Source organism: Malaclemys terrapin, chromosome 1 (genome assembly GCF_027887155.1).
Source record: "Malaclemys terrapin pileata isolate rMalTer1 chromosome 1, rMalTer1.hap1, whole genome shotgun sequence".
NCBI lineage: Eukaryota > Metazoa > Chordata > Testudines > Emydidae > Malaclemys > Malaclemys terrapin.
This window is the reverse complement of record NC_071505.1, coordinates 308071681-308093590: the sequence shown is the minus strand read 5'-3', so window position 1 is coordinate 308093590 and position 21910 is coordinate 308071681. Positions and strand designations below refer to the sequence as shown.

Genomic DNA, 21910 nt, shown 5'->3' with positions numbered 1-21910 from the left:
CTACACAGGCTGCCCATGGCCGATTCCTGCCGCCTCCGATTGCTATGGCCAATCAGGCACAGAACAGCGGAGATTAGAATCGAACCCACAGCTGTACGGTCCCAGCCCACTCCCCTAAAGCAGGTCTCAGTCTCCGCCTCCCTCCTTTAGCTCTAACCCCTCCCTCACACTCATAGGGAGAGAAGCATAGTAGGCTATAGCGCCTGCGCACACACTTTTATCCCAGGGAGCACCGCCTCCCGGCAGCGTCCTGACGCTCGCTCGGGAGCACGTGACGCCCGCGGGACAAGGCGCCTCGTTGTCGCGCGCACACAGCACAGCAGGGGCCAATCCAATGGCAGCGCACAGAGGTCAAGGGGGCGCGCGCCGGAGGATAGGAGCCGAGAGGGGACAGGAAAAAGACGCCGGGCGGTGCCAAGAATAAAAGCGCATCACGTGGTGTCAGCATGGCTGGGGATGAGGAGGAGGCTGCGGCAGGAGCGGCGGCCGAGTGTGTACAGAGCCGGCGGTTGCCTGTGCGGGGCCTCATGGGGGAGTCGAGACCCCCCGCGGACTGTGCCAAGCGCTTCATCTGCTCCTTCCCCGACTGCGAGGCCACGTTCAGCAAGGCCTGGAGGCTGAACGCGCACCTCTGCCGGCACACGGGGGAGGTGAGAGGGCGGGGCCAGGAGGAGGGGGCGAGTCTGAGGCGGGGTGGGGCTGGTAAGTGGGCGGGGCCAGGGCTGGCACGGGAGGGGGCGGGGCGAGCTGCCCACCTATGGAGCCCTGCTCTCCTGGGGTGGGCTCTACTCAGTGCCTCTCACCCCAAGATCCCAGGGCTGTGGGAGCCTCTGCCTACTGCGCTGCCCTGGTAGGGTGACCTGCCAGATGAACCAGGCCTGGTTCGCTGCCACCTGGGGCCACGCACATGAGGCCGCAAAGGCTGCCTGTGGGCAAGAAGCAGGCAGTTTGTATGGTGCAGCTGGCATGGGGCTAGCAAACATGTGCTTTGTGCCTAATGCCTCTGCCTGCCTGAGGAGCTGTCACAAGATGCCTGAAGTACTTTGAAGACAAGTTGCTAGCACTGCTCGCATAATCCCATTGAGCCCCCAGGACTGGTGTGTGCCAGGGGCCTGTGCCTCAGATGTGCAAGCTGCCCTATTGTGTGCTTTATGGACCCCTCCTGCCCTGCCCCCCATAACATAGCCCTGGGGAGGGGCAGCAGTGTCTAACTGGGCATTTTGCCATGGCATAAGGCAGGAGTTGAGGGATATCAAGAAACTTCAGGGCAAGGAGCAGAGCCTTCTCTTCAAGGCGGTGACTTATTTCAACAGGAAACAGTTCAGAGGAAGTGATGCACTAGGCATGCAGCATTTACTGAGCACAGCTGTGTAAATGTGCATTGGGACTCCTGGGTACCATTTATAATTTTGCTGGGCAGTATCAATTTGGAAATCACATTTTTCACCTGGTGTCTGCTGTTGTCACAAGCAACCACTGTGATTACTGTGAGAGAGATAATAAAAAACTCCTTGTTTTTCTCATCATTTTATTTTGAAGGTTTGGCAACACTGTCTAGGTGATTTCACTTTTATTGAGGGTGCACACCCTTCCCTAGGTTCTGCAAGAGGATGTTTACCATTCATAGTAACAGTAGAATTTAAACTGGAAGTAACCAAGTCACAGACAAGAGTGTGAATTAGTGGGGAAGTGGTGACTGAGCATGTTTGGTGATGGTATGCTCAGACTGGTTAAGAAGCCCTTTCTAAACATAACAGAAAAACACAAACACTAAATTGCCCTTTAAATTACAAGAATTTTTTAAAAATCCTGGTATAACAAAGGATGTTCTCTCAGAAAATTGATTTTAAAAAATTGTCACTTAAAAAAAGCTCCCACTCACATTGCACTTTAACCTCTCTGTGCTTTAGTCGCCTTATCTGTGAGGTGGTGATCCTTCAACTGACTTTGAACAGACTCCCTTCCCTGTCCTTTTCCCTAGTGAAATCATTTGGGGCTCCCTGGGATTGCATAGTCAATTGCAGGATTAGTAACATCTCCACAGCACTTTACAAACCTCTGATAACTCCTCAAGCTCCTTGGGTGAAAGAATCTATAGAAATAGAAAGCATTGTACCACGTTAATAGCCTCCAACGATTTAAAAGGACACTATCTATTTGAAATCTAGTTAGTTAAAAGTAGATCCAGGTCCTTCAGGTGTCTGTCCTCCTACCAAATTTTGTGGCTTAACCATCAAACTTCCCTATTTTATTTTTAAAGTGTGTGTGCTTTCCCATGTGGCTGTATGGAAAAACCACACAAAAAGAGGAAACTAACTTTCGTAAAATTGACTATACTCAAAATGCTGTCAAATACTAATGCAGTTTTTGTTTACATTGTGTATTTTTCTGTCTTTCAGTTAAACTATTGTAAGATCACCCTGTGCTAATTTTGAAACATTAATCATCTTATAAGAAACTTGTCTGAACTCGAGAAATAAACTCAAAGTCTTATGGATACAGATTTTTGGCATTTTCTTAAATTTAAAAAAAATCCAGATTAAAGTTTGAGACTTCTTTTTATCTAGGAAAATATTTTAAATGGGTTCCCATAACAGTCTATGTGTGCAACCTGAGGATATTAAAGTGCTTTAATTTTCTAAAGAGAAAACTTGTGCATATTAATGAATATTTTAAACATTTTCTGTAACTGTTAATGGTTTAACACCGACTAAACCTGTGCCCTGTATGCTCTGATTTTTTTTCCTCCTGGTTCTTAAATGCACTGTTTATATGGGGAAAAAAAATTACTTGGTTTCATTAATATAAGGGCAGCTTCTCCTGAAAATCAGTCTCCTAAAATAACTTACTTGTATGATTTTTAAGCAGTCTCTCTTTCTTTCTGTCAGAGACCATTTGTTTGCAATTATAATGGTTGTGGTAAAGGTTTCACCAGAGACTTCCATCTTACCCGTCACTTTCTTACGCACAGTGGAGAAAAACCATTTGAGTAAGTATTGTACTCTCTTCCTTCAGGCACTGAATAAGATGATTAGCTGCGGTCCTATAGAAACACACTGAAATAGAAAACTTACATTCAGGAAAGCCAAACAAAGTATAACACTAGTATGATTTCAGTGTCATAGAAACCAACACGAGCTGGCATGATGCTTCAGACTAGTGAGCCATCTAGCCTGGTATCCTGTATCTGGCAGTGGCCCATACCAGATGCTTCAGAGGATGGTGAGGTGGGAGGAATCCATAATAGATGTTTATGGAATACCCTGTCCTTCTAGCACCAAGCAGTTAGTGGTTGGCTTGTGCAATGATGCCTGAGGGTTCTAGTTTATCTAATCTGAGATAATTTTGCATGTTCTCAGTACAAATACCAAATCCTTTACTGGAATCCTACTAAGCTCTTGGCCTGTCTTTGCTTTGATCAGTTTTAAATTTTTCTTTCAGTTTCATTGGATGTCCCTTGCTTTTAGGTTGAGAGAAAGTAAATAGGACTACCTGATTTACTACCTTTGATGTTCCATTCACTGTCTGGGGGGGGAAAGACACCCATTTCTCAAATAACTAGCATTAACCTTTTCAAACTCTTCCAGTGGAAGTCTCTTCATGAGACACTGTCATTTAAACTTTCCTGTACTACTAAAATCTTCAGAAATCATCCTTTATTTTTGTAATATATTAAAAATGCATATTGCCATATACAAAATTTTATATGCCTGACTAACTAGAGCTGGGTAGGAAATTGTTTTCCTGCCCCCCCCCCCAGAATGAGACACCTTTGCCTGATTCAGAGCAGGGATTTGACCCTTGGTCTCCCACTTTCCAAGGAAAGTTTTTAATCAAATCTGGTAAACTCCCATGAAAGTTTTGGTTTAGAGAAAATGACGTTTTCTGACAACACAATCGTTTTGTCAAAAAATTCCCAACTAGTTCTATTACTAGTACAAACAGGGGATGTAGCTATGTATTTCTTACTCTTAATGAGGTCACTGAAGCAACTGTGCAAATAAACTTATCAAGTAATTCTTACATTTTTTTGCAAATGAACCAAATTGGAAAATGCAAAACCATATTAACTTGGTCAGCCAGGTCTTTTGTGCTAAACCGGATTGGGCATGGACAGAACTTGGAATACTAAGAGAAACAGGTTCTGTAGGTTGTTGGTGATTCAGCTGCTAGTATTTTGTCTTTCAATTAAGAAGTGAGCCAATGTCCCAACATAGCTAGGGAGCACTACTGCTGAAGGGCCTCTCTTTCAAATGAGACATAAAACAGAGAACACTGGTGCTTGTGTAAATTTGTAGTGTTACTCTTGGCTGTTTAAACTACCACATATTGACCCATTTCATTGGGTGAAGTGACTTCTACGTGGGTTGAACTCTCTTGGAGCTTTCAGGATGAAAGAAACTGTACAATTATAAGACTGTTTATTAAAAGATTTCAGGATTTTTTTTTAATATCATAATACTATAAAGCACTCCAACTTTTCTAATGCGAAGTACAAACTTCCAAGAATTGGTGTGGGTATGTGATGGTCTGGGAGCCAGGAACCCCTAAATTTTAATATCTGTGCTCTGACAGGGATTTCCACTGTAGCCTTAAATGAGTCACTTATCCTGCCATTTTATCTTTAAAATATAGATAATACTCTGTGGGATGGTTGTGAGGTTTGATTAATGTTTGTGCAATATTTTGGAGACACTGGTAGGTTCATTAAAAAATATTGACTTGTGGGTATATAAAGAATTAAACTCTAGCTCTTTCCCTTCACTCTCCTGATTATCTGAATACAGTATTAAGAAAATATAATTTATTTGCAGGTGCACAGCTGATGGCTGTAATCAAAAATTTACAACAAAATCAAATTTAAAGAAGCATGTTGAACGCAAGCATGAAAATCAGCAAAAGCAGTATGTGGTAAGTAACTCTTTGCTAATATATGCTTAGCATTAAACAGCCTCCACTTAATTTAGTCAACCAAATATTTCAGACCCTGGAAACGTGAGTGCATGTTCAAATGTTGTTATAAAACACTTGCATATTTGGTACTGAATTTGTAGTATTAGCAAAAACCTGTGGATCATATTGGCCTTTCTCTAACCATAACCAACTTAATTTTCCAAACAGTGTGCCTTTGAAGGTTGTAGCAAGTCTTTTAGAAAACATCAGCAGCTAAAAGTTCATCATTGTCAACACACCAGTGAACCTTTTTTCAAGTAGGTGAATAATTTTAATAAACTGTAGATATTCCCATATACAATATCTAAATGAAATAAGATACGAGATCTTCAGTGTGGGTGGATGATACAAATCTACTTTGATTATGGACCTTTTATATGTAAACATGCTTTTCTTTTTATTTTTAAGGGATGCTGTTAGGTTAACTTCAGGCTTAACAGCTTACTTCTCTACAGACATATGCATGTGTTGAACTATCCCTTCACTTTGCCAATCTATTCTGAGCAGCAGTCCTGTGCTCCTTAACTGGAAATAGTTTGTACATTCAATGCTTTGGATTTGTTACAGCATCATCCGACTGTATAGTTTAAACTTTACATATAAAGTGTAATCCATAGGTAGAATAGCATTTTCCTTTACCAGGTTGGCTCCCCTGCCTGCTTCCCCATCAGGGAGTAACTGCTTAATTAACACACAGGTGAGTGGTGAACAAAAGTGAGTTAGGTGTAAGGACACAATTGGCTTGACTGAAAAGTACTACCTTTGTGGAATTGTATGTCTCCATGAGCAAAGCAAACCCATATTAATTGATGGAAGCAAAATTGGGTCTTTTTATTTCTTATAGGTGGAATTTTCTTATGAATGTCATTGTTACTTCTAACTATATATAGCATAACTGAAGGAGGCAGCATAGTCCACTGGCTAGATTACAAGAACAGGAGACAGATGCCTGTTGGTTTTACCCCACCCCACCCCCAGCTCTGGTATTGACTTATTGCATTGCTTTGGATGTATCATTTAACCTATCCCCATTTTCCAGAAGGAGAAACTACCTCACAGGGATGATACGAGGTTTAACTAAGCTTTTAAAGTCTTGAATGATACTTGCTATATACATAGAAAATGTTTCATAATTACAACATAAAGTTGCAGCTGTTGAGTGGATCAGGCTGATCAGAGCTGCACTGTGTAGTGTTCTATTTTATTGTAAAGAATATAGAGAATCTTTTTTTGAAAAAATACATTTGATTGCACCCTTCTAATTGCTTTTGGCTCATTAGTGTCTTTGCTTTGCCTCGTTTGATTGTTTTTAATGTGTTTAACACCTAGATGTAGTCATGAAGCATGTGGAAAACATTTTCCTACTCCAAGTAGACTAAAACGGCATGAGAAGATACATGAAGGTAATCTAGTTCTCCCTTTTACTTCAGTGTGACTGAAGTACCACAAAATAGCTTGTTTTTCAGGGTAGCCTGGGGGCTTGGAGATCTACAACCAGATCTAGACATGGCCCTCATGTCACGAACCAAATGGTCTAAATTGACACAAAACAGCACAGACTAATTGGATAGCTGGCTGAGGTGTAATTATAGGGTGTTGCAGTATTCAGTGTGTAACTTCACTTTTAATGTAAGTGAACATTCACAGGCTTGGCAGAATAGCTCCAAGTGTTTTTAGTCATACTGTTCAGGTAGGTCCTTCTCAGATCACACTTTCCTTCCCTCTGAGATTATTTTGATATGATGGCTCAGTGGTTAAGGCAGTAGCCTAGGACTTGGGAGACCTAGATACTGTTCCCTGTTCTGCCACATGCTTCCTGTGTAACCCTGGGCAAGTCACATGGGTCCCAATTTTTAAAGTTATTGAGGGGCTTAAAAATGCAGATGTGGGATTTTTGAAAAGTGCCCAGGTGCCGAACTCTCAACTTCTGAAAATTGCACTAGGCACCTGAATACCTCTAAAATTGTGCTCTGCTCAGCATTGCAAGGCATAAATGACATAGCAGTTTGCCTCATTTTCAAAAGTGATTTAGGTACATACACTGAGTTCCATTAACATTCAGTAAAACTTAATCTCGTATGCAAATTTAAGAACTTTAAATTCATGCCCACCTCATCCATACAGGGGAGTTACAGCACTTTGGTGCACATAGCTATTCACACCACCTTAGCCCAAATTGGAGGGCAGTGCAGATATGCCTTGTCTCTTTTGAAAATGAGACTTAGTTGGCCTGTCATTTGTGCCTTGCAATGCTGAGTAGAGAAGTGCCTAAATATCTTTAAAAATCTGGGCCCTAGCCTCTGACTCCATTCCTCATCTGTAAAATGGTGATAATAGTACCTGCTTACCTCACAGGGAGGCTGAGAATGAATACATTAGCTCCTGAGGCACTCAGATATTAGTGATGGGGGCCCTATCAGTACCTAATATAAGATAGAATTGCGCTCAGTTTTAACTCCAAGTCAAATGACTTAAACTAATTTAATCATACCTGATGCAAACTTGAGTCTTGGCAAATCAAAGATTGGTATGTGGCTTACACTCTACCAGTGTAAGAGGACAATAATAACAATCTAGGTACAATTCCAATAGCTTAAATATTGTAGGCCCAATATTTGGTTTCAGTCAGCTTTACAGTGTGAGTGCCTAAGTGCTGTTCTGCCCCATCTCACTTCTTAGTGGGAAGCCATCTAAGAACTGAGGATAGTCTGTGGGCCTTGCCCTCTGCTGAGTGCCAACAAAGGAGCTAATTGCAATGCCACTTCATAATGAGGTATCTTAATTCAGAATTGGACTGAACTACTCCTTTCACATAGGACAAATAGCCAGTGGCTTTTGGCTGCTATGAACTTGGAAGTGTGCTATATAGGTAATTGATGCCGTATCTGTGTATCCTAGCTAATTCTCCGAACCCTTGCAGCCCTCAAATTAACACTAACGTGCTCTAGTAGCCTTACACACTGAGCCATGCTGCACATGCTGTGGATTTTAGGTATACATTAACAAAACAGATCTCTTTTTATAGCTTATGCACTCAGCATGAAAAGTGTGGCTGCATTAGCATTGTTATAGAAACTTTAATTTTACATCTTCTGGTAAGTGTACAACTCCTGTGTTGCACTCCATTTTCCTGCCTTGAAAACTGAAGTGAGTAAAGGAGGGGCAACTTCAGAGTCTTGCTGCTAACTATAGCTTGGTAGCAAATTTCATTTTTCTAAATGGAAGTAAGAATTTGCAGACTTTAGCAAGTTAGGGAAAATCTCCAAAATCATGAGACTTGCGTTCTGTCCAACTCTCTTCTTGCTCTGACAGAGACAATAGCTTTTTTTTGTTTTTGGAGGGTGGGTGGGTGGGGTGGGGTGGGGTAAATGTTAATCTCCTGATACATTACCTCAGCAGCCGCCTTTGCCTGTTAGGCTGTGTGAGTGCATAGTGATGTCCAAGTGGGAAAAGGATTCATTAGCCTTAGCTAAAAACCATTTCATCCACTTAGTGACACTTTTTTCAATCATAAAACTTAATCAGATTGTTCAAGATTCAGAAATATCATTATGCCAAGTTTCAAGATTCTTCCTTTCTGAAAGTCAGTTAAGTGCAAACTGTTTTTTGTGGGAGGGACAGGTAAGAGATGGAAGAAGATGGGAGTGCTCCACACCTTCTCAAAAACACCTCACATTCAGCTGACGAGTTTCCTTAACCATTCAAGCATTCTAAGTTAAGAATGACTTAGTTTCACTTATCTTGGACCTGTATTGAGCAGGTGTATATGTGTATCTAACATTTAGTTGACTGATCTCTGGCAAATTCACACATTTTAGTGTATTTTCTAAACCTAAGCAATGTGTTTAATAGGATATGTGTGCAAAAAAGACAACTGTTCATTTGTTGCGAAAACATGGACAGAACATCTAAAACATCTGAAGGACAGTCATGCAGGTAAGCTCAGTAAAACTTGTTTTTACAGTTCTATACAATGAATTAAGTTCAGTGCTCTAATGTATTGGGTAAGAACCCAAATACTAACTTGAAGGGAAATCTCACTAAACATTTTACCAACCTGCTCTTTTTTTTTAAATTTTATTTTATAAATTTTCTTTAATTACACTCTATATAATTTATTAATTACAAATTAATACAGCTTAATATGAGATACTTCTATACCATTCTGGCTAATCTGTAATTGAAAAGTACTACTCAAGTCTGTCCCGTTTGCCCACTGATGTGATCATGTGTAATGGGATATAGTTCCTTAGTACAAGATATGAATAGTCTAGGATGAGAACATGAAACAGCTCCTGAATTTCCTTCAGTTAGTGAATATGAATTGGAGACTCTCATTCTAAAGGACTGACTTGAGTTATTTAAGTCAGAACCTTCATTTGGATTTTTTTTTTTTTAGTAAGTTGCTCTGTTCTTGTTTTTCACCTAGAGCCAGTAATCTGTGGTGTATGTTCCAAAACATTCAAACGCAAAGATTACCTTCGACAACATCAGAAAACACATGCTGAAGAAAGAGAAGTATGTCGATGCCCAAGAGAAGGCTGTGGGAGAACTTACACAACTGTGTTCAATCTTCAGAGCCATATTCTTTCTTTTCATGAGGAGAAAAAACCATTTTTTTGTGATTATGCTGGCTGTGGAAAAGTGTTTGCAATGAAAGTAGGTATTGTAGACTGCTTTAAAATCCAGAATATCTTCTCTTGAGTCATGTCAACATAACTTTCTTCTCAATTGCAGCAAAGTCTTGCAAGGCATGCTGTTGTACATGATCCTGACAAGGGAAAGCTGAACTTAAAAGTAAGTCAAGTACTTCTGCAAACACCTCTGAGCCATTTCCTTTCTCTTCAAGAAGCAAAGAGTAAATTAATTTAAACACATACAATTATGTAAAGTGTCTTTAAAATTGGAAGCTAGTCTAGCCCACTACTTTATTTTATGTAGGCACTGAGTATTTCTGAATTTAAATACTGTAAAGGAGGGCAAAGAATAATTTTGCATGTTCGGGGTAGACAACCTATGGCATGTGTGCCGAAGGCAGCACGCGAGCTGATTTTCAGTGGCACACTCGCTACCCTTTCAAAAACCTTATTTACTTTACATACAACCATAGTTTAGTTATATATTATAGACTTATAGAAAGACTTCTAAAAACGTTAATGTATTACTGGCATGCGAAACAATGAAGACTCGGCACACCACTTCTGAAAAGTTGCCGACCCCTGGTTCAGATGATCAAGATTTTTTTAATCTATAAAGTAGGAAGGCTGCTAATACTGTACTGTGACTCTTTTATAAGGCAAAACAAACTCGTCCTAAACGAAGTCTGGCCTCTCGTCTGAGTGGATATATTCCTCTTAAAGCACAGCGCCGAAAGGTTGAAGCGGCAACAGAAAATAAGGCTCTGAATAAACCTGCAGAAAATGAGTTACCAACTGTTGAAACACTGACTCTGCACTAGAGACTTCTGGAGACAACTTCAACCAGAATTGACAATTGCTTTATTATCACATGGGTCAGTTTATAATGGCTTATGTAGAAAACTGAATATTTTGTTTTATAGTCACTTCAAGTGTTTGGTTAAAATCACTGCAGTTCACTCGACTCAGTAGTTTCATTTCCACTCTCCTTGTTCAGAATGTCTGTCTGTTTTTCTTTTTCCATTTTCCTGTACTCATTAACTTCTTTTTCTGACATGTGTCTCAAAACACATGTGCTCTTTCCTTCTTTAGTGACTCTTGGCTGGGATAAGTAAGTAGCTTTCTCAGGCATAGTCTTGACAATCTGATCAAAGAAAGCCAGCTGAAAACAAAAAAAAATTGGTTATATTAACAATGGGATTTAAGCAGGCCATTTCTAATAATTCTTTAGAGTAAGTGAAGAGAGATTAAAATGTTAAGTCTGGTCTACCTCTATGGCCGTTTCTTACAGTTAATCTGATACAACATTAGCTCTGATTTGGACTATGAGTGCAGCACAGAGATTGTCTTTCTCTAATCATCACCACAGTAAGTGAGGCTTTTAAAGTGCCACAGCCTTTTTAGAAGGCTGTTTCAGTGGTGAAGTTCCAGTAAGCACATTCTCCTTTACACCTATATTATCTTTCCACTTGATTCTTAAGTGAAATTATTAGAAGCATAGTGCGACCATGAAATCTTTTAATAGAAAAGGTTAGCCATGCAGTTGCAGTGGTAGGCTCAACTAGTGCCTGAGTGAAGGAAACATTTATAAAATAAGTTACAAAATGTCAGAAGTAGAGAGTCTGTCAGGTAGGGACAGTGAAATTCTCTACTCTGAAATTCAGTCTTAAGCAATTCATAATGACTGAAGGGTGTCATAGAAGATACCTGCACAAGTAGGGGGAGCCCCATTCTTTTCAATCTTACTTGCAAAAAGCATTTCATTAAATCTATCAATAAAATTTTGTTCCACTTTTAAAGTAAATCATTAACATTTACACACACAAAGAATTGCATCAGTGAGATACTAAGTCCTGTTCTCCTAAATTAGCAAATAGACCCACCATGATCAGATGTAAGTCACTGCAAAGTAATGTGTACTGAAACAAAAGGAAGCATACCCTAGAAGCCACCTATTGACCCTCCAGTAAACGGAATTGCTAAAGAAGGTACTCCAGTAGGAGTGGGGAGACAGAAGCTGGATTCTTTGCATTTGTCAGCAAGGTGGCCAAGTACCATAAGCTAGCTTTCATGCATATTGGAGGAAGGGAGTCATAGATTCCAAGCCAGAAGGGATCATTGTGATCTAGTCTAACCTTCTGTAGAACAAAGGACATAAAACTTCCACAGAGTAATTCCTTTTGAACTATACCATCTCTTAAAAAACAAACAGACCTCTTACATTAATAAATTGCCAGTGAGGAAGAATCCACCATCAATCCTTGCTAAATTATTACAATGATTAACTACTCTCACTGTTAAACAGCTAAACCTAAGTCCCAGTCTGAACTTATTTAGCTTCAACTTCCACATTGTCTTACTTTAACTAACTATGCATTAGAAAAATGTAGTGTTAAAACATTTCAAGGCAATGTGTGAGATTTACGTGTGTAAACACATTGTTCAAATTATCTCTGAGAAGAGACAATTAATTCTGAATGGTAGTGTCTGATAAATGGAAGTAACTTCACTTAAAAGGAAACAGGTTTTTGCCCTCTGTACTAATGTCACAACCATCACATACTGGTAAGAGTATACTATCAAAGGAAGAAAGCAGTATTATACCTGGAAACAAATAAGGCTACCAGTGCCAAGTAATACATTTGGCTGATCCACAATTTAAAAAACCTTAATATAGCTTACCATCTTTTCTGGTCCACCTGCAACATTTCTTTGCTGTACAGAAATTCTGACATGATGCTTCTTATCAATCCACTGCTGAATCTGTCTAATTTTAGTCTCTAAGTCATGTTTTGCAATAGCTGCAGAAAAAGTTAACTCCTTCAGCTGAACAGGCCCTGTTAAAATATAACCAATAATATATAGGCTTCAAACTAAGTTTAGTAGTGTTGTGTACACCCCTATTCTGTGTTCTAATGCACTGAGGCTACTGGGAGGTTTTTTGGGGGGAGGAGGGAGGAGAAAAGTACAAGTCAGACAAGTGTCTTCATTCTTATGAACCATCTTTCCTACTCCATTAAGAGTTCCCTATCTTACCTGTTTATCATTATTTTTGCATGCTCACAATACCTTATGTCCTCATATTTAAATATATGGAGATATACCTATCTCATAGAACTGGAAGGGACCCCGAAAGGTCATCCAGTCTAGCCCCCTGCCTTCACTAGCAGGACCAAGTACTGATTTTGCCCCAGATGGCTCCCTCAAGCATTGAACTCTCAACCCTGGGTTTAGCAGGCCAATGCTCAAACCTCCCCCCATATCTTGCTCATTACCACGCTGCCCCCTCCTATTCTGCTCGGAACATGTTCCCATTACCATGATGGCAGGCCTTTCCTCCTTCAACATCCCTCTTAAAGAGCTCTCTTTTCCATAAGGCTCATAACCAGTAACCAATATTAAACTAGAGATGTGAGGTGGTGGTGGAAAGGATAACAATCTTAAAGTTACCATTTCTAGTCACTCAATCCATGTTCTTCAGACTAACCAGGTTTGGTCAAGGTCTGTCTCAGATGAGGCTGAGTACAACTCAGGTACTTAACAAATAAGGCTGTTCCAAGGTGTAGCTGGCCATGAAATGTATGAATCCCAAATTATGCTTTTTTAAATATAAGAAGGCTAAATGTTTTCCCATTGTATAGTTAAGTGGGAAAACTTTTAAAAATTAGTCATCCCCCTCCATCTCCATTCTGTTTCAAAAGATCACACAGCCTTGAATTCTGTTAGAAATAAGTTCCTGTAATAGCATAAACACAACTCATTCTCCTCCCACCCTCTGCATATGCTCTTAAATATCCATTATTACAAACTTCTTTTTGTAGGTGTTTTAACAAGAGCTAACCAAAACTGTTATAGTGGTGCTACTGCGGTAGCTCACCTGTCTCAAATCAGTAGTAAATAGCAGAAAACATCAAAAAGTGTGAACAATTTCTTAGTTTGCATGAGGATAACCCAAGACAGACAGACATCACTGTATACAAATACCACCTCTAAGTGCTCCATCTTGCCAAGTTATCAACCCAATAATTTAAACTACGGGTATAGAATGATTTATGAGGAAAAAGTGAATAATTTTGGTTATTTTATATAAAAAAGTGGAAGGGTCCATTTGGAACACTGTAAATACATTGCTGTCAAGGCTTCCAGATTTTCTCTCCTATATGTTGAGCAATGTTTTGTGACTGTCAGTGACAAAAGTATGCTTCTTATAGATATGGCATATTCAGTTATGAAAACTATCATTTATAAAGAAGTTTGCATTCATAAAAATTAATGATCATTTAAAAGAACAAAAATTCAATATGAATGCCATGGTACCAGAATCTAGGTCATTCATTTATAGAAGTACTTAAACAATACCAGAAGCCAAAATATTAATTATGAGAGCATAACAGAATGGTTTTCTACATTAACTAGACTAAACCAATTTTTGCGTTTTCAGCATGCAAATCTAAAATAACATTGACTGTGATGACAGTACTCTGGATTTACATTGATGTAACAAACTGGATTTGATTTACTGCCACTACTTCTAATACAGCAGTTTTCGAAGTGTTTAATTTATATTAGCAAGACACCTACCAGCTTTTGAACTTGCTTTTTGCTTCTCTCTACGTTTGAGCTGCTCTTCATGAATCTGCTTCCCAGTCATTAGTCTGTACACTGGAGGCTCTTCATTTTCACACAGTGGAACAAGCTTCAGATCACGCTCATTCATGAGTCGAATCACATCTCCTCTGTGCATATTTCCTAAGCTGTTTCCATTTTCACTAATTACATGAATGATCTGCTGAGGAATTTTCCTCCCAATGCTTCCAAATGGTCTTTGGGCATTTGTTTTTTTTTTCTTTCCTTCTGGTTTCTTTTCAGCTTCTTCAGTTGTACAAAATGATTTTGTAGGTACAAACATAAGTCTCCTTTTAGCACCAGCCATCACCATCAGTGCTTGAGAGAATGTTGTCTTTTGCATGGTTTGCACCAAAGGAATGTCCAAGTATTTACTTATGCAACTAGTTTCATTCCTTGTGGCTTGATGTATTAATTTCCTTAGGCAAAGGGCAGCCATTCTGAGAAAATGGGGAAAAAAGAAAAAACAAACCTCTATTCATTAGTTAAAAAGACCTAAGTCAGGGTTGGCAGCCCTAATTTTTAAACTATCCTTTCATTTGTTTGCAAAGTCATGTATTTTTTTATTTAATTAGACTCAAGGTGCACAGTCATCAGTGACCCTACAATTAATAAAGCGTTCATACAATAGAGAAAGAAGGGTTTGGCAGGGAAACCATTTCAGGCTTCTGAAGGGTCATCATAAAGAGTTTTTTTCAAATATTTTAAAATGTAGGGGCTAAACTTACTTTAAAGAACCCCAAAGAGTTATGTGAGCTAGCTGATTTACCATTGTAAGACCAGATAGTTTGTCATTGTCTGGAGGGGTGGGTTTTGTTTTTAAATAAAGTTTCAACATTTGAAGTTACATGCACAAATGAAGGAAGTTGGATGGAAAATCTGACAGTGGAACGAACCTCTCTCTTGGTGCTACCGGCACCCTCCTTGATTAGAATATTTTCTTTCACTTATACTACACTGACTCAGGTCCACCAAGACACTCAAGAGTAGTTGAGGTCTGTGCATCAGATCTCTGCAAAGTCCTTAGAAGTTCATGTCCCTGAGGTATATAGGAAGCTTGGAACTTAAAAGAATGAGACTTCCATGCATAATCTTTGCACACATGCTTAAAACTTGACCATTACCATACCTGTAGGAAGCCCATAGAGAGGAGCACACATTTATCCCAGGGTTGAAATCATCCTTTAGTATACAACCTATTTCTTACATCAGTGACTCAAAATAACAATAATAGTTTATTTTCCTCAAAATATGAGCTACCCAAACTTAATCCCATATAAGCAATCAAAGGAGGATACTTGGCAGTTTTGCTGTTATATGGGTTAAGTCCTATTGTCATTTCAGTAACTAAACTAGAAAGCTCTGTCATCTCTAAGTTCAGACAAATATGCAGTAATATTAGAGCACAGCTGCATCTATATTAGTGGTTTCACTTGTCAAGCTATATTGTTTTGACAAAAGTTGAAAATAAAGATTTGCTATTGACAGTGTTTAAAGTGTGCACAATCTTGTTACTGTATATAGTGAGTTAGGACAATATCCTGATGTTTCTCCCTACTCCTCCAAAGGCATTTAAAGGCATAGAGAATGCACTCAACCAAGAAACCAAGGGGTGTGGGGAGAGTGCATTTTACTATGGCTATCCCAAGATAGCTGTTAAAATGCTTTTTCTGTCCAAGGTGATGTTTGTGAAGCAGGCAGACTGGGAGAGGATGGTAAGGTAAAGAGTTTGCTACAGGCATATGGAATGTCGCAGTATTTCATAGAGTATGTCCACACTGCAGGCTCAAGCCTAACCTCCCTTCTGTCTACACACAAATCGCACTAACAGAGGACTTAGACCCAGGCTCCCAGGACCCCACCAGGATGGAGGGTCTGAGCCCGAGTCAAGCCGGGGCTCTGGATTCAAACCCTCTTGCTTTGCAGTATAGACACAGCCCTAGTAGATGCATGCTCCGGGAGTCTGCCAAAAGTATCCCATGGGCCAACTTTCTTTGTCCTCTGGACAGTCAAGTTTGGTAGCCAGTAAAGTTTTCCCACACTGCACCATGAACAAAGGGCTAGAGCAGCCACATTTTGGGAGGGCGCTAGGAAGTCTGAGATATGATTGGTTGGACTTGGGCCCACAGCGTAGATGCTGGAAACTCCAGGCTGGGACTCAGGGTTTAACAATTCCTAACCGGGGGTCACGAATGTAGAGGCAGAACCAGGATTAGAATCTAGGTCACCTGAGTCCCCAATCCTATATCCTACACACCACCACATTGCCTTTCCTCTAGTGTTCCTGATCATAAAGAATGTCACATGCTCAATACCAAAATGTATCCTCCATCCCAAAGAACCTGGTATTATTTCACTAATTACTGACCAGAAAAATGAAACTCCCGCTACCCCAAACATACACATAATTTCAAACTTTGTTCTCCTTGTCTTCCTTATTTAGTACCATGGACTAACATTTTAAATGCCATATCTGCCCCCCCAAGAAACCCATGATCATTTGCTGGGGGAGAGAAAAGTATCTTTTTACAACAATGGATTTTGCTGCTTATATTTCTGGTGGGGGTGCATATTTTGCTCTGTGTGTGTGTGTTACAATCTCTGGGAAGGACCATGCACAGCTGGGAGAGGGTATTTTACTATGAATTTTACAGTGTCTGGGGAGGGTGTATGTGTCCAGAGAGGAGGGTGTTTTGCTGTGTGTGTACGTTGACAGGATACATGTGCATGCTGAGAGGGAGGTGTTTTGCTGAGTGCTGGGATAAGGTATTTTGCTGTGTGGGAGTGTGCATGCACATGAGCAGGGAGATATTTTTTTTCTGTGCACAAGTGCACTGGGAGGAGGTATTTTGGGTGCATGTGTGTGTGTGCTGGGAAGGAATATTCTAGAGATGGTGTGGGAGGGAGCATTTGGGATGTACGTGCAGGCCTGTTGTGGGAGAGGGTATTTTGGGGGGGTATTTGGGGAATGTGGGAGGGAGTCAGGGTGGGCTGATTTAAATTATAATGATTTAAATCACTGATTTTAATCAACTTTTCTATTTGTACTTCAGTTCTTTTCTAAAGAAAAGTGCAGTCTCATTGGTTGATATAATCATTAAAACATATTGATTTACAACTAATTAGAGCCTTTATTCTAGATTTGGTACTTTTTTTGCTATCTAGTAGAGTACACTATAACTATATACATGTACTTAAGCAATTACTTCATTTAATGTTTTCAGATTCTTATTGATTGTACAGTTTTAGTATGTTAGAGAATAGTGAATGATATATTGCTTATTTACTAGATAATTAACTTTTTGCTCATGACTTCATAGAATCATAGAATATCAGGGTTGGAAGGGACCTCAGGACGTCATCTAGTCCAATCTCCTGCTCAGACTTGTCAAGCTGCATTAGGATGGTAACAAATTTAATTAAACAGAGGAAACAGCGCACAAAATTTATTTTTATTAAACAAAACAAGCCCTTACTATAGTACTTGAACTATTTTGCCATATTTATAAAGCTTGATCTCAAAAGTTAGATGTTTTCCCCAATTCTTTCTTTATCAAGAAAAGCAGCCTTTAACTCAAAGTTCTGATCAAGGCTCACTGGTTCAGCATACAGTATTTATTTTTTTTTAAAATGTTTTAAGATTATAATAAATTTAGGCCTTAGTATATTTTGTATTAAATTCAGATATTTGTAACAGTTTGATATTTTGAAGAAAATCTTATTATAATTTAAATAACAAAATAAACAAATCCAGTTTAAATAAAAAATCTGATATTTTTAATCCATTTTTATCCACCCAAGAGAGGGTATTTTGGGGGCATGTGCTGAGAGATGGGTATTTAGGAAGGGTGTGAGTACTTTGAAGGGGTATTTTGGGGGTGCTGGTAGGGGCTATTTTAGTGGTATGGGGCATGATGCTGGGAGGGATGTATGTACTGGGAAGAAGTATTTGGGGGTGTTGGGATGGGTGTGCGCTGGGAAGGGGTATTTTCGGGAGGAGCTGGGGGTATATACTGGGAGGGGATATTTGGAGGTGCTGGAGGGGGTACCTGGGGGTGCTGGAGGAGTGTGTACTGGGAGGAATATTTGAGGTTACTGGAGGGGGTACTTGGGGGGTACTGGGAGGAGGTACCTGGGGGCAATACCAGATTTACAATGGTGCCACTGGCACCATGCCCACAGTCGAATGGGGCCCCAGCACGCTCTTCTCCGCCCCCCACTCTCTCCTGTGGGGTCAGAGAAGCTTGACTCTGCCGCTGCTGGGGCTCCGTGGCAGCCTCTGCCTGCAGCCTGGCTCCTGCCCCGCCCCTTTCCCCAGCATGCTGTGTTCCCTCCCTGCCACCGATCAGCTGGATCAGCCTTGCAGGCAGGAGGCGAGAGCCACAGCACGCTGCTCTGGAGAGGAGGACAAAAAGAGGCGGGGTGAGGTCTTAGGGAAGGGGCTGGAATTGGGGCATACCCCCTCCAGCCCCCTGTGTGAGCACCCCCATGACCCCAACCCACCCCCCGAGTCCCTGCCCACCCTAACCCCTGCACCCCACCACCCCCTGCTCCCCCTCACATACCCCCAGCCCCCTGCCCTGCCTCCTGCATCCCCCTCACACCTCCCCAGCCCCCTGCACCCTCCTCACCCCCTCAAACCTCCCCAGCCCTGACCCCTGCACCCCCACACCTCCCCAGCCCCCTGCCCTGACTCCTGCACCCCCTCCCACATCCTCACCCCCATCCTGAGAACCAAACAGGAGCTGCCGCAGGTAAGCGCTCCACACCCCAACCTCCTGCCCCAACCCTGAGCCCCCTCCCTCGCCCTAGCTCCTGGCCAGACCCCATACCCGAACATTTTTTTACAATATTTGGAAAGATCATTAAGTGGTCCGTGGAGACCCTCCGTGATTTTCAAGTGGTCTGTGGAAAAATAAGTTAGACTACAAAAACAATCAAGGTACCTCACTTTATTTTCATTTACTTGCTATTACTTATGGGAGGAGGATGAAGAACAAAGAATGAAAAACGGGGCAGGGGGAGATAAGAGAGAACGTTCTTTTTCTTGGCTGAGTGCCAAGGAGAAGCCCCAAAAATGAAGCTGAGCACAGGGCTGGGGGGGCCTCATTAACTCTAAATCCACCACTGGCTGTCACGTCACCTGGGCTGGGGATGCTGTCAGGGCCGGTGTAACCACTAGGCGAACTAGGCGACCGCCTAGGGCGCCAAGATTTGGGGGTGCCAAAAAGCGGTGCCCCCCCAACATTTTTTACACTACAGTGGAGTCACATCTTATATGGGGGTTAGGTTCTAAAGTCACCGCGTAAGAGGAAAATCGCATATAGTGAAAATTACCATAAAGTACAGTATATACTAGAACAGGGGTCCTCAACCTACGGCACGCCTGCCAAAGGTGGCACGCAAGCCGATTTTTTTTTAATGGCAGGCTGCGGGTCCCGGCTGCCGCTGGGCCTGCTGCCGACCTGCGGTTCTGTTCACTCCGCTGGCAGCAGGCTGAGCAGGGCCAGCAGTGGGCCGGCTCCTGCCAGCCAGGGTCCCAGCCGCCAGCCCCGCTCAGCCTGCTGGGGTCCCAGCCAGTTCCACTCAGACTCCTGCCGGCCTGGGTGAGCGGTCTGGGATTCCGTTCTCCCAGGCCGCCAGGAGCCTGAGCAGATCCAGTGGCCAGGACCCCGGCTGGCAGCGGGCTGAGCAGGCTGAGCGGGGCCGGCGGCTGGGACCCCGACAGGCAGGAGCCAGCGGACGGATCCCCAGACCAGCCCGCTGACAGTCTGGGGTCCCGGCCGCCCTGCTCAGCTTGCTGACGATCTGCGGTTCCGGTGGCCGGCCCCTTGCCAGGCAGGATCTCGGCCACCGGCCCTGCTCAGCTTCCTGCCGGTCTGGGTGAACGGCAGGAGGCTGAGCGGAGTCGCCGGCTGGGACCGGTGAGTGCACTGGGAGGCTCATTAGGGGGGTACTGGAGAGGTGTACGTGTACTGGGAAGGGCACCGGGTGAGTGTACTGGGCTGGGTATGGTGGGGTACTGGAGGGGTGTACGTGTACTGGGAAGGGTACTGGGTAAGTGCACTAGGTGGGGCAGGGGGGGTACTGGGGGGTATACGTGTACTGGGAGGGTCATTAGGGGGGTACTGGAGGGGTGTACCTGTACTGGGAAGGGCACCGGGTGAGTGTACTGGACGGGGTGTGGGGGGGTACTGGAGAGGTGTACGTGTACTGGGAAGGGTACCGGGTGAGTGCACTGGGTGGGGTATGGGGTGGGGGTACTGGAGGGGTGTACCTGTACTGGGAGGGGCATTAGGGGGGTACTGGAGGGGTATACCTGTACTGGGCGGGGCATTGGGGGGGTACTGGAGGGGTGTACCTGTACTGGGAAGGGTACCGGGTGAGGGCACTGGGCGGGGTATGGAGTGGGGGTACTGGAGGGGTGTATGTGTACTGGGAAGGGTACTGGGTAAGTGCACAAGGTGGGGCATGGGGGGGTACTGGAGGGGTGTACCTGTACTGGGCGGGGGTACTGGAGGGGTGTACGGATACTGGGAGGGGCATTGGGGGGGTCTTGGAGGGGTGTTCCTGTCCTGGGCAGGGCATTGGAGGGGTACTGGAGGGGTGTACGGGTACCGGGCAGGGCATTGGAGGGGTACTGGAGGAGTGTACCTGTACTGGGATGGGTATGGGGAGGGTACTGGAGGGGTGTACATGTACTGGGAAGGGTACTGGGTGAGTGCACTGGGAGGGTCATTAGGGGGGTACTGGAGGGGTTGACATGTACTGGGAAGGGCACCGGGTGAGTGTACTGGACGGGGCATTGGGGGGGGGGTACTGGAGGAGTGGACCTGTACTGGGCGGGGCATTGGGGGGGGGTACTGGAGGAGTGGACCTGTACTGGGCGGGGCATTGGGGGGGGGTACTGGAGGAGTGGACCTGTACTGGGCGGGGCATTGGGGGGGGGTACTGGAGGAGTGGACCTGTACTGGGCGGGGCATTGGGGGGGGGTACTGGAGGAGTGGACCTGTACTGGGCGGGGCATTGGGGGGGGGGTACTGGAGGAGTGGACCTGTACTGGGCGGGGCATTGGGGGGTACTGGAGGAGTGGACCTGTACTGGGCGGGGCATTGGGGGGTACTGGAGGAGTGGACCTGTACTGGGCAGGGCATTGGGGGATACTGGAGGAGTGGACCTGTACTGGGCGGGGCATTGGGGGATACTGGAGGAGTGGACCTGTACTGGGAGCGGATACCGAAGGGGGGGCAGTGTCGCTCTCCGGGGCTCCCCCTCCCCCTGGCAGGGCGGCTGGGGCAGGCCCGGGACGCGGTGCCAGCACGTCAGCGCCTCCCTGCGGCCCCGTCACCCCCGCCCGGCCGGGCTCCGAGGCCCCGCGGCGGGGCAGGTGGCTGGGCCGGGAGGCGCTTGGCGGCGGCGCTTACCTGCCGGGCCGGGCCGGGCCGGGGATCCGGCAGCGGCGGACGCAGGGCGGGCGGGCGGCGCCAGGCGGGGCGGAGCGGAGCGAGCTCGGCGGCCGGGAGGGGCCTGCGCCTGCGCCGCGCGGGGCCTGTGCGTGCAGGGTGCGCGGGGGGGTTGGGCTAGGAACCGCGGGTGTTTGCTGGGCCTGTGCCGGGCGGGGCGGGCAATGGCCTTTGCTGTGGGGACACTGGGAGCTGCAGCGTGTTGCTTTCTGAGGTGGTGTCTGGGGGTCC

General features: G+C 43.8%; 2 protein-coding genes across 2 annotated transcripts; one reads left to right on the top strand and one right to left on the bottom strand.

Moving 5' to 3' along the window:
* Positions 1-282: 282 nt before the first annotated feature.
* On the top strand, positions 283-10554 carry GTF3A (general transcription factor IIIA). The gene is made up of 9 exons (XM_054015389.1): positions 283-650; positions 2889-2989; positions 4815-4911; positions 5122-5210; positions 6283-6356; positions 8806-8889; positions 9383-9612; positions 9691-9750; positions 10250-10554. The coding sequence occupies exons 1-9, from the start codon at positions 447-449 to the stop codon at positions 10409-10411; spliced, it is 1101 nt and encodes a 366-aa protein (XP_053871364.1). The 5' UTR covers positions 283-446; the 3' UTR covers positions 10412-10554.
* On the bottom strand, positions 10429-21710 carry MTIF3 (mitochondrial translational initiation factor 3). The gene is made up of 4 exons (XM_054015390.1): positions 21641-21710; positions 14172-14656; positions 12273-12427; positions 10429-10752 (listed from the first exon to the last, which is right to left on the bottom strand). Exons 2-4 carry the CDS (start codon positions 14653-14655, stop codon positions 10537-10539), a joined length of 855 nt encoding a protein of 284 aa, XP_053871365.1. The 5' UTR covers position 14656; positions 21641-21710; the 3' UTR covers positions 10429-10536.
* Between the last annotated feature and the right edge of the window lie 200 nt (positions 21711-21910).

Excerpts from the sequence above, each read along its gene's own strand:
- GTF3A (XM_054015389.1), top strand. The coding sequence starts at position 447 with ATGGCTGGGGATGAGGAGGAGGCTGCGGCAGGAGCGGCGGCCGAGTGT. Across the intron at positions 2,990-4,814 it reads AGTGGAGAAAAACCATTTGA|GTGCACAGCTGATGGCTGTA; the intron begins GTAAGTATTGTA and ends ATTTATTTGCAG. Across the intron at positions 6,357-8,805 it reads GCATGAGAAGATACATGAAG|GATATGTGTGCAAAAAAGAC; the intron begins GTAATCTAGTTC and ends TGTGTTTAATAG.
- MTIF3 (XM_054015390.1), bottom strand. The coding sequence starts at position 14,655 with ATGGCTGCCCTTTGCCTAAGGAAATTAATACATCAAGCCACAAGGAAT. Across the intron at positions 12,428-14,171 it reads AAAAGCAAGTTCAAAAGCTG|GGCCTGTTCAGCTGAAGGAG; the intron begins GTAGGTGTCTTG and ends ATATTTTAACAG. Across the intron at positions 10,753-12,272 it reads CAGGTGGACCAGAAAAGATG|CTGGCTTTCTTTGATCAGAT; the intron begins GTAAGCTATATT and ends TTTTGTTTTCAG.